Source organism: Schistocerca nitens, chromosome 4 (genome assembly GCF_023898315.1).
Source record: "Schistocerca nitens isolate TAMUIC-IGC-003100 chromosome 4, iqSchNite1.1, whole genome shotgun sequence".
Classification (NCBI taxonomy): domain Eukaryota; kingdom Metazoa; phylum Arthropoda; class Insecta; order Orthoptera; family Acrididae; genus Schistocerca; species Schistocerca nitens.
Genome location: NC_064617.1, coordinates 348,771,016 through 348,782,871, shown reverse-complemented (window position 1 = coordinate 348,782,871; position 11,856 = coordinate 348,771,016). Strand labels below are relative to the sequence as shown.

At 45.8% G+C, this 11,856-nt stretch overlaps 1 protein-coding gene across 1 annotated transcript in view; it reads left to right on the top strand.

The window, feature by feature from the left end:
• The first annotated feature begins 5,646 nt into the window (after positions 1 to 5,646).
• Positions 5,647 to 11,856, top strand: part of LOC126252304 (leucine-rich repeat and fibronectin type-III domain-containing protein 5-like) — a 304,418-nt gene continuing 298,208 nt past the window's right edge. Inside the window, exons 1-2 of the mRNA XM_049953186.1 lie at positions 5,647 to 5,668; positions 5,784 to 5,985. Of these exons, the coding sequence (XP_049809143.1) occupies positions 5,647 to 5,668; positions 5,784 to 5,985 (224 nt within the window). The remainder of the gene's footprint in view (positions 5,669 to 5,783; positions 5,986 to 11,856) is intronic.

Here is an 11,856-nt window from a genome sequence, read left to right as displayed (position 1 = left end):
ACGTGTACGACGTAGACCTGGTAAGTACTGTATCGTAGAAAGCAATCGTCCAAGATGCACTGGCCCCAAATTGTTCAAATGGTTCTGAGCACTATGGGACTTAACATCTGAGGTCATCAGTCCCCTAGACTTAAAACTACTTAAATCTTACTAACCTAAGGACATCACACACATCCATGCCTGAGGCAGGATTGGAACCTGCTACCATAGCAGCAGCGCAGTTCCAGACTGAAGCGCCTAGAAACGCTCGGCCACAACAGCCGGCTCACTGGCCCCACCCTAGGCCTTAAGGTCTCTCGTTCACTTTTATTGTTTCTAGAGGGGACGCCAACCAGCGCTTGGTGTGTGCAGAATGTTGTTAGAGCTGTTGCTTTATCATTCTTGCAAATGGAAGGTGATGTGTTTGTACCAACATAGTAACGTTCACCCACAGACTGCCCATGAAACTCAACGTGCTCTGCAAGCCGTGCAGTGATTTTCATGGCCAGCATGATCTCAGGACTTGTCTCTAATCAAACACGTGTGCGATATGATGAGAAGTGACTCGTGCAACTCGTCAACCAACAACTCTTACAGAACTACAGGTCGAGCAGGCGTGGAATAACGCAGCCCAGGACAGTATTCGCTATCTGTACGATAGACTGGATGCCAGAATTATCACCTGCACGGCCGCCCGTGGAGGCTACAGCACGTACTAATATTTCAGCGAGGGGTCCCTGCGACCTCGGAACCGCTTGTGGTGTTGATCTGCAAATGTAATCATTTCATGTATCCGCTATCCACTATTGCAACAAATCTTGAGTGAACTGGAAACCTCTGAAAGGGTGAGCTACTTTTTTTCGACAGTCTATTTCTCAGCACAACCTCCCATGCAACAGCCGTACAACCTTTTCCGGCTGTTTCTGATTACCCTGTATAAAGGTTTAATCAGTGGCTGGGATCTAATCCTACACCGCAGAACGTTTCGATTACATCTACATTTACAGCTGCATCTACATGCTTTCTCTGCAATTCACACTTAAGTTCCTGGCAGAGGGTTCATCGAACCATTTTCACACTACTTCTCTACCATTCAACTCTCGAATGGCGCGTGGGAAAAAGGAACACCTAAATCTTTCCGTTCGAGCTCTGATTTCTCTTATTTTATTATGATGATCATTTCTCCCTACGTAGGTGGGTGTCAACAAAATATTTACGCATTCGGAAGAGATACTTGGTGATTGAAACTTCGTAAATAGATCTCGCCACAAAGAAAACCGCCTTTGTTTCAGTGCCTGCCACCCCAACTCGCGTATCATATCAGTAACACTCTCACCCCTATTGCGCGATAACACGAAACGAACTGCCCTTCTTTGCACTTTTTCGATGTCCTCCGTCAATCCTACCTGGTAAGGATCCCATACCGCGCAGCAGTATTCCAGCAGAGGACGGACAAGTGCAATGTAGGCTGTCTCTTTAGTGGGTTTGTCGCATCTTCTAAGTGTTCTGCAACAAAGCTCAGTCTTTGTTTCGCCTTCCCCACAATATTATCCATATGGTCTTTCCAGTTTAAGTTGCTCGTAATTGTAATTCCTAGGTATTTAGTCGAATTGACAGCCCTTAGATTTGTGCGATTTATCGTATACCCAAAATTTATTGGATTTCTTTTAGTATCCATGTGGATGACCTCCCACTTTTCTTTGTTTAGTGCTAATTGCCACTTTTCGCACCACACCGAAATTCTCTCTAGATCATTTTGTAATTGGAATTTAGCGTCTGATGATTTTACTAGACGGTAAATTACAGCGTAATCTGCAAACAATCCTTATATAAATCAGGAACAGCAGAGGGTCCATGGCACTACCTTGCTGAACGCCAGATATCATTTCCGTTCTACTCGATGATTTATCATCTATCACTATATACTGTGACCTCTCTGAGAGGAAATCACGAATCCAGTCACACAACTGAGTCGATACTTCATATGCACGCAATTTGATTAATAGTCGCTTGTGAGGACTGGTATCAAAAGCCTTCTGGAAATCTAGGAATATGGAATCGATCTGAGATCCCAAGTCGACAGCTCTCACTACTTCATGGGAATAAATAGCTAGCTGTGTTGCACAAGAACGATATTTTCTGAATCAGTGTTGGTTATGTATCAATAAGTCATTTTCTTCAAGGTGATTCATAATGTTCGAGTACAGTATATGCTCCAAAACCCTGCTGCAAATTGAGGTCAGTGATATTGGTCTGTAATTCAATGGGCTACTCCTATTTCCTTTCTTGAATATTGGTGTGACCTGTGCTACTTTCCAATCTTTACTAGTCAAAGACGCTACTCTTAGTCCGTATCCCGTCGACCAGCAAGCATCTCGCGAAATTACGTCGACGAGAAAATGAGAGAAAGTGAAGATCTTGTAACCTCCCCCTCACCTATCGACCTTAATAACAGTGAAAAATTAAACTGCGTGCACCTAATGGAAATTTGAGAAAAGCAATCGTCCCCGTAGTTAATTCATCGGTAAAGAGGGAGGAAAGGGCTACATCTAAATGAAAAGAAAAATGCAAATGAAATTGGTGGAAATAAATTTTGATAAAAGGGTAAAATTAATAAAGAAAGTAAATGTGCGGTCGTTACATTAACAATTAATTGGCGTTAATTAGATATTTGAGATTTGGGGAAAATTACGGTCGCCAGTCCTATGGACAACTACTATAATAACTGAAAATGAAAGATTAATGCACATGTAATAAGCACTAAAAGCGTGGCAACTGAAGGTGACATGTGTTGTGTCAAAACTGAATGTTTGTCAGAAGTAATGAATTTCGCTACACTCTGACTTAATTTAGCAAAAGAATTAATAAAACCGGAAAATTGAAACTCATTTTAGTGACTTTTTTGTTTCTGAAGCACTACGAAATTCAGTAAAATAAGGTTAGTCTTGGTCTACCTCAACAATCATTTCAAAAGCTACTTGAATCTACACAATTTACACTCCTGGAAATGGAAAAAAGAACACATTGACACCGGTGTGTCAGACCCACCATACTTGCTCCGGACACTGCGAGAGGACTGTACAAGCAATGATCACACGCACGGCACAGCGGACACACCAGGAACCGCGGTGTTGGCCGTCGAATGGCGCTAGCTGCGCAGCATTTGTGCACCGCCGCCGTCAGTGTCAGCCAGTTTGCCGTGGCATACGGAGCTCCATCGCAGTCTTTAACACTGGTAGCATGCCGCGACAGCGTGGGCGTGAACCGTATGTGCAGTTGACGGACTTTGAGCGAGGGCGTATAGTGGGCATGCGGGAGGCCGGGTGGACGTACCGCCTAATTGCTCAACACATGGGGCGTGAGGTCTCCACAGTACATCGATGTTGTCGCCAGTGGTCGGCGGAAGGTGCACGTGCCCGTCGACCTGGGACCGGACCGCAGCGACGCACGGATGCACGCCAAGACCGTAGGATCCTACGCAGTGCCGTAGGGGACCGCACCGCCACTTCCCAGCAAATTAGGGACACTGTTGCTCCTGGGGTATCGGCGAGGACCATTCGCAACCGTCTCCATGAAGCTGGGCTACGGTCCCGCACACCGTTAGGCCGTCTTCCGCTCACGCCCCAACATCGTGCAGCCCGCCTCCAGTGGTGTCGCGACAGGCGTGAATCGAGGGACGAATGGAGACGTGTCGTCTTCAGCGATGAGAGTCGCTTCTGCCTTGGTGCCAATGATGGTCGTATGCGTGTTTGGCGCCGTGCAGGTGAGCGCCACAATCAGGACTGCATACGACCGAGGCACACAGGGCCAACACCCGGCATCATGGTGTGGGGAGCGATCTCCTACACTGGCCGTACACCACTGGTGATCGTCGAGGGGACACTGAATAGTGCACGGTACATCCAAACCGTCATCGAACCCATCGTTCTACCATTCCTAGACCGGCAAGGGAACTTGCTGTTCCAACAGGACAATGCACGTCCGCATGTATCCCGTGCCACCCAACGTGCTCTAGAAGGTGTAAGTCAACTACCCTGGCCAGCAAGATCTCCGGATCTGTCCCCCATTGAGCATGTTTGGGACTGGATGAAGCGTCGTCTCACGCGGTCTGCACGTCCAGCACGAACGCTGGTCTAACTGAGGCGCCAGGTGGAAATGGCATGGCAAGCCGTTCCACAGGACTACATCCAGCATCTCTACGATCGTCTCCATGGGAGAATAGCAGCCTGCATTGCTGCGAAAGGTGGATATACACTGTACTAGTGCCGACATTGTGCATGCTCTGTTGCCTGTGTCTATGTGCCTGTGGTTTTGTCAGTGTGATCATGTGATGTATCTGACCCCAGGAACGTGTCAATAAAGTTTCCCCTTCCTGGGACAATGAATTCACGGTGTTCTTATTTCAATTTCCAGGAGTGTAGAAATAAGAGATTTAACTTTGAACTTGACTTAAATGATTCTGAACAATTAACAATAGTAAAATTTAGTATGTATCAAGCTGAGCTGCAGTCACAGGTAAGCTAAAATATTGTAACAAAACTCGCACTCTTAATTTCTGCTTATGTAATCTAAACATTGTAGCCAGCTACGAATACTTTAACTGAATTTTGAAATTAAAGCAGTTAAATGGAATGATATTACTTTAATGCTGGCATATGAATTTGAACGACACTCGGGTTCATTCCAGAAAAAGAAGGGACCCTGCTTGGTAATGCAATTGGGACAATGAGCAACAAAGGTTCATGCTAAGTTGCTGTATTTTTGTGATTCAACAGTGTGAAAAGCTGAGGTCTGCCATACAGTTCTAAAACTTTACGTGCTTTTAGTCTTCCTTGTTGGTTGATTGAAGGTTTGCAGACGTCGATCGGGGAGGTGGCGATAGTCACTCATTGTCGGCTGTCGCTGTTGCAGAAGCTGGATGTTGGCGCGCCTTCTTCTCGACACGGTCACCAGGCAAAACGAGCTCTTGATGTGCGCCTACTAATGCTTCCCGTCCGCGACACCATGTCAGAAACTATCATAGCAAGTCGAGCGCAATTACATGCTGCCAAACCCCGAAAGCGCAGCAACTCGCGGGAGCGTCACACAACACACCTGCTCCACCGCCCAACTCCAGCCAGACTCTCTCTGCCCGCGCTCCATGCGGCAGAGTTAACACTACCAAAGATCATAAACCCTTTGGTTCTCCACACGACCTATCGAGGTAATCGTTCGATAACATAGTTTTCCCTAGGCCAGACCCAGCGTAAAATACAAATAATATTTACAAAACAAACCAATTATACATCGACATAAAGAACAATTAAAATATATATAAAGACACAGAAATGTCATATCTTCAGGTAACAAAATAAGGAAAAAAATTTATAGTACAATAGATGGAAATAGGAGGATATGCATTTCCGGCGTTACAATCTTACGGAGTCGTTCATCCGACATATCATTCGAAAATAGAACCGGACAGTTGGAAAAATGATAGTGGTATCAGAAGTATCCTCTGCCACACATTGAAGACACCTGCGGACACAAGATGTAAATGTAGATACAAACGTGGTTTTTACTGCCGTTTGTAATAACAGACAACTTTTTATTTTAATCTAGCTGGCTTCAGGATCAGATAGAGCACAATCGTTTAGCTGTACCTTTAATTATTGTAATATGAGGAAAATGCCTCGCAAAGACGTCACAGGTGGGCGTTGTGTGACGTAGATAGAGAGAGAGCGCTGCGGCAGATAAGGATTAGCTGGATTTGGCCGGGAGAGTGTGTCCGCGGCTGCGACACTATCTGATACGGCGCGACACAGGACGGCGAGCCGTCGGCGTCGGTGGCGGAGTCAGCTGCAGCGGGCGCAGGCGGCAGGCGGGCAGTCCGGCTCACAGGTGTGGCGACGTCAGCGCGGCGCGCGCCCTCTGCTGCAAGCTGGCTGCGGCTGGGCCGGAGGCCGGCGCAGCTGCTGACAAAGCCCCGGGCGCAGGGGCCGCCGGCGATGCGGTGCGCCGCCCAAGGTAGCTACACCGGCCCACGAGCATACTGCGCGGACACTTTAACGTGGCGCTTTTTGGCGGGGAGTATTTTGAACTACTGTCTAAGACACAGGTGACGTCAGCCATGAACTACCATGTTTACAACACTGCCAACACCATCGCGCAGTTGCGCGATAGCCTTTACCAAATACTTTGAGTACAAAGCTTGTTCCCCACACCTCTCGTCTACCCGCAGCGGCCCAAGTCCTCATTCGTTTATGCTCATAGCCGGCTGCCACGTTACAGTGTCCGTATTATAATGTGCTCCTGTCGTTCTTTTGTTTCCAATTTTTCTAAGAAATTTTGAAATTTTAGTCCTTCTATACCTACTTCTGAAGGTGGCAGGGGTTAAATACAGAGAGCGAAAGGCTATTTACAATTTGTACAGAGAGCAGATGGCAGTTACAAGAGTCAAGGGGTATGAAAGGGAAGCAGTGGTTGGGTAGGGAGTGAGACAGGGTTGTAGCCTCTCCCCGATGTTATTCAATCTGTATATTGAGCAAGCAATAAAGGAAACAAAAGAAAAGTTCAGAGTAGCTATTAATATCCATGGAGAAGAAATAAAAACTTGGAGGTTCGCCGATGACGTAATTCTGTCAGAGACAGCAAAGGACGTGGAAGAGCAGTTGAACGGAATGGACAGTGTCATGAAACGAGGGAATAAGATGAACATCAACAAAAGCAAAACGAGGATAATGGAATGTAGTCGAATTAAGTCGGGTGATGCTGAGGGAATTAAATTAGGAAATGAGACACTTAAAGTAGTAAAGGAGTTTTTCTATTTGGGGAACAAAATAACTGATGATGGTCGAAGTAGAGAGGATATAAAATGTAGACTGGCAATGGCAAGGAAAGCGTTTCTAAAGAAGAGAAATTTGTTAACATCGAGTATAGATTTAAATGTCAGGAAGTCGTTTCTGAAAGTATTTGTATGGAGTGTAGCCATGTGTGGAAGTGAAACGTGGACGATAACTAGTTTGGACAAGAAGATAAAAGAAGCTTTTGAAATGTGGTGCTACAGAAGACTGCTGAAGATTAGATGGGTAGATCACGTAACTAATGAGGAGGTATTGAATAGAATTGGGGAGAAGAGGAGCTTGTGGCACAACTTGACTAGAAGAAGGGATTGTTTGGTAGGACATGTTCTGAGACATCGAGGGATCACCAATTTAGTATTGGAGGGCAGCGTGGAGGGTAAAAATCGTAGAGGGAGACCAAGAGATGAATACACTAAGCAGATTCAGAAGGATGTAGGCTGCAGTAGGTACTGGGAGATGAAGAAGCTTGCACAGGATAGAGTAGCATGGAGAGCTGCATCAAACCAGTCTCAGGACTGAAGACCACAACAACAACAACATACCTACTTCTATACTCTGCTAGCCTCTTTATTGTGTGTGGAGGAGGATACTTCGTGCATCTCTCCTGCCCTGTCACAGTCCCAGTGGTGCACGATGAAAATAATTGATGGTAAGCCTCCGTGAGAGCTCGAATCTCTCTAATGTTTTCGCGTAATATACGTAGGAGGAGGAACTATGTTGGTTGATTTCTCTAGGAACGTACTCTTTCGGCATTTTAACAACGAATGTAATCGTGAAGCTATACCGCTCTCTTGCAGCGTGTGCCACTGGTGTTGGGTGACCATTTCCGTAACGCTTTGGCTCTTATTCAACTAATCTGTTTTGAAACGTGCTCCCCTTCTTTGGATATTCTCTAATTTATTCATCAAACCTACTTGGAAAGGGTCCCAGAAGCTCGTGCAATGTACCTCTTTCATATAGCACTACACTTCCTGCGTCATTATGGCATCTATCTATCCTACGGGCATGGGGGGGGGGGGGGGGAGGGGGCGTCTGCAACTCGTGGTATCACGGTCGCGTTCACCCTTCCCGAGCACGGGATCCCGGGTTCTATTCCCGGCGCCGGCCGAAGTGGCCGTGCGGTTCTAGGCGCTGCAGTCTGGAACCGCGAGACCGCTACGATCGCAGGTTCGAATCCTGCCTCGGGCTTGGATGTGTGTGATGTCCTTAGGCTAGGTTTAACTAGTTCTAAGTTCTAGGGAACTAATGACCTCAGAAGTTGAGTCCCATAGTGCTCAGAGCCATTTGAACCAATCTATTCCCGGCGGGGTCCGGGATTTTCATCTGCCTCGAAATAACTGGATGTTGTGTTGTCCTCATCATTTCATCATCATTCATGAAATTGGCGAGTTTGGACTGAGCAAAGGTTGGGAATTTGTACGGACGCTGATAACCGCACAGTTGAGCGCCCCACAAACCAAAATATCATCATCATCCTACCAGGGGCATTCAATAAGTAATGCAACACGTTTGTTTTCTGAAATCGGGATCCTTTTATTCAGGATTCCAGTATACCATATTATTCCCCATTCCTTTGGCTACAAAACCCTACTTTTCAATATTATCTCCGTTCAGTGTCCCACTTTAACTAAAAGAGAATCTATGTCCGCATGCTACCACTCTACCGATCGACGTCTTGCTGCATCAATAACCTCCCCATCATGCACATACTGCTTCACGCAGAGCGCATCTTTCATTGAGCCAAACAGATGGACATGGGATGGTACGAGATCCGGGCTGTAGGGTGGATGAGGAAGAACAGTCCAATGCAGTTTTGCGAGCTCCTCTCTGGTGCGCAGAGTCGTGTGTCGCCTCACGTTGTCTTGGAGAACGAGAAGTTTGTTTGCATTTTGATAGCGACGAACACATTGCAGCAGTCACAGCAGTGCGCGGCCGATCTGCACACGGGATATCGGACAGGTTTGCGCGACCTTGTCGCGATGATGACAGACGCCTCGCCCAACGACTCACCGTGCTTTTGTTCACTGCAAATTCTCCGTAGACATTCTGAAAGCGACTATGAATATATCCAACGATCTGATTTTCCACCAAAAGATGTCCAGTGATAGCTCTCTCCTTCGAACGCACCTACGTTACAGGTGCCATTGTGAAGGCTACTACGTATGGCGCCGCCACATATCGGAACTTCACGAAACTCTGGTGAGAGAATATTCCATGACGTAACGCAACAAATTCCGCATTTTTTAAAACGAAACTGCCAGAGAAAAAAACGTTTTTGCATTAACTATTTATCTCGAACCGCGCGACCGCTACGGTCGCAGGTTCGAATCCTGCCTCGGGCATGGATGTGTGTGATGTGCTTAGGTTAGTTAGGTTTAAGTACTTCTAAGTTCTAGGGGACTGATGACCTCAGCAGTTAAGTCCCATAGTGCTCAGCACCATTTGAACCATTAGCTATTTAAAGCCCCTCGCACGTTACTTTTATTTACCTTGAGCTTAAACTGCCGATCCATGCACCAAGTACCGATCCACTGCAGGTCTTCCTGCATTTCTCTATAACTTTATGACTTCTCTATATACAACAGCATCATCCGCAAACAGCACTGTAGAGCTTCCGCCTTTAGCTACTAATTCAGTTATACAAATAGGGTCTGCCGTTTATCTTGATCACCCCCAAGGAACGTTTCGTCCAACAGAAAGCAAAAAAAGTATCAAGCAAATGTTTAAGCTACCAGACATACATTAACCATCACGACTGACGTCCTTGTAACTCTAATCGTTTCGAAGATATAAACAGCAGTAGGTCTTTTAAAAAATCATGTTATAATCTTAGTTATGTAAACCACTTCTTTTTCTGAACACTTGTTCAAAAATCTAGTGCAGCGCATCTTTCTCGTAAACATGATTCTATTAAAAACGTAGTACAAAATTAACATGAACACTCCTATATCAGTGTCTGGGTAAGGTAACTCTTCCGCTTGCTGGAAACAAGGAAAATATAGACCCCTCACTTGAAGGCTGGTACGAATACAATCTGTTCATCTACGGTGAATATAAGTTAGCAGAATAATAATACCAATAATAATTGCAATTATTTTTTCTTATATATGATAGGGATACATATAGTACAGTCCTATATTACTTTTAAACGATATGCCGTGTACGACAAAGGCATTCGATTAAAAACTGTGTCATCACTACTTTTCTTTTATTGCGGTTGAAAGCAGACGTGTGGGATGGTTCTTATCAAGATACTGTTACTCTGCCTGAGTAGCATCACGCCAACCTCATGTAGACATTTTGTGGTTGGGTCCTCAGTCTCCGCCTCATAGAATGCGATGCACAAACAGTTAAAATACTATAATACACTAAACAAAGTTCACCCGATTCACAGACAGAAAGTGTACACAACTTCGCTTTAGTACATTATCTGACTACTGCCGTTTCCTCGTGGATATCTGGTGTTAATGTCCTACGTGTATTTGGTGAGTGTAGGTGTGTACAATATACGACTCGACGGACGGATCATCAACATTGCCACATGGCCTCGCTTCAGAAAACACTGCGGACGGGTTTGTAATTTAATCGAGGACATTGACGTAAGGACTGATGATCAGTTACTTAACTCCACCAGCTGTTCTCCCCACTTCGGACAAATATTGGCAGCGAAAATTACACACACCACCAGGATTCGAACCGGCATACCTCCGAATCGAGTGCCACAGCAGAGGCGTGCGTTAGCGAACTCGCCTAAGGACGCGCTTGCATTTTCGTATAGAAATGTTTGTCTCAAACTATCTCACGCTATGTTATAAGGAAAAAAATCGGCTCAGGCTTTTTATCTCTAGCGCTGATACTAGTCCTTGTTGTGTAGTTTTCCTCTCTGGCAGGTTGATTACTGACATGATACGATAATTTAAGGTCACTTGAAGACCCCTACTCACAACGTAGGTCACATATTGCAACATTTATGGACAGGTGGATTGCTCACCCATCTTCTTGTGCTCAAACTAACTGTTACATTCATTTTCGACATTTAATTGTGTGGACACAAGATGACTTTTGTTTAAAAAATTTCTGTACCTGTACATCGGGAAGAAGACGTGAATGCGGGGTTATGGTTCAAATGGCACTGAGCACTATGGGACTCAACTGCTGAGGTCATTAGCCCCCTAGAACTTAGAACTAGTTAAACCTAACTAACCTAAGGACATCACACACATCCATACCCGAGGCAGGATTCGAACCTGCGACCGTAGCGGGGTTATGGATGAGAAAAAAGGTACTCACTGTTCGCAAGACATTTTAGACCGAGCTAGTAAGCTGCGTTTCTTTTCTCGTCGTTATTCTGTTACCCTCGACCCATTTTAACGGAATGGGCACAGAAAGGGGGGAGGGGGGGAGGGGCTGACAGCGGTACGTAAACTAAAGATGAGCAAAAAACTGAAATTTTTGGTAAGGTCTAATGGGACCAAACTGCTGAGGTCATCGGTCGCTAAGCTTACACACTACTTAATCTAACTTAAAAGAACTTACGCTAAGGACGACACACACACCCATGCCCGAGGGAGGACTCGAACCTCCGCCGGGGGGAGGGGGGAGCGAGCCGCGCGGACCGTGACAAGACGCCTAAGGCCGTGCGGCTAAGGATAAGCATCCATCCATCTATTAGTGACCATTAATACGGGCTGTGTCCATCCACCTTTCGCCTTTACGACGGCTTGAACTTTGCTGGGGACACTTTCAGTGAGATGCCTGAATGTCTGTGGAGAAGCAGCAGCCCTTTCTTCCTAAGAGCAGCACACTGGGGTCTAGATAGCAGTTGACGTATCATCTGCTTTTGGTCAGGACTCTGTGCAGGCCAATCCGTTTCAGGAATTTTGTTGTCCACAGACCTTAGCCTCACAGATGTGTTCCTATCCTTCCACATTAGCGCTTCCTACTTCCTAACAACGAAAAAATACTGATGTGTTTGTTACTCAGGTGACGTTCAACAACTAGTCCACGTTGGAAGTTACTGAGAGCTTCTGACCAA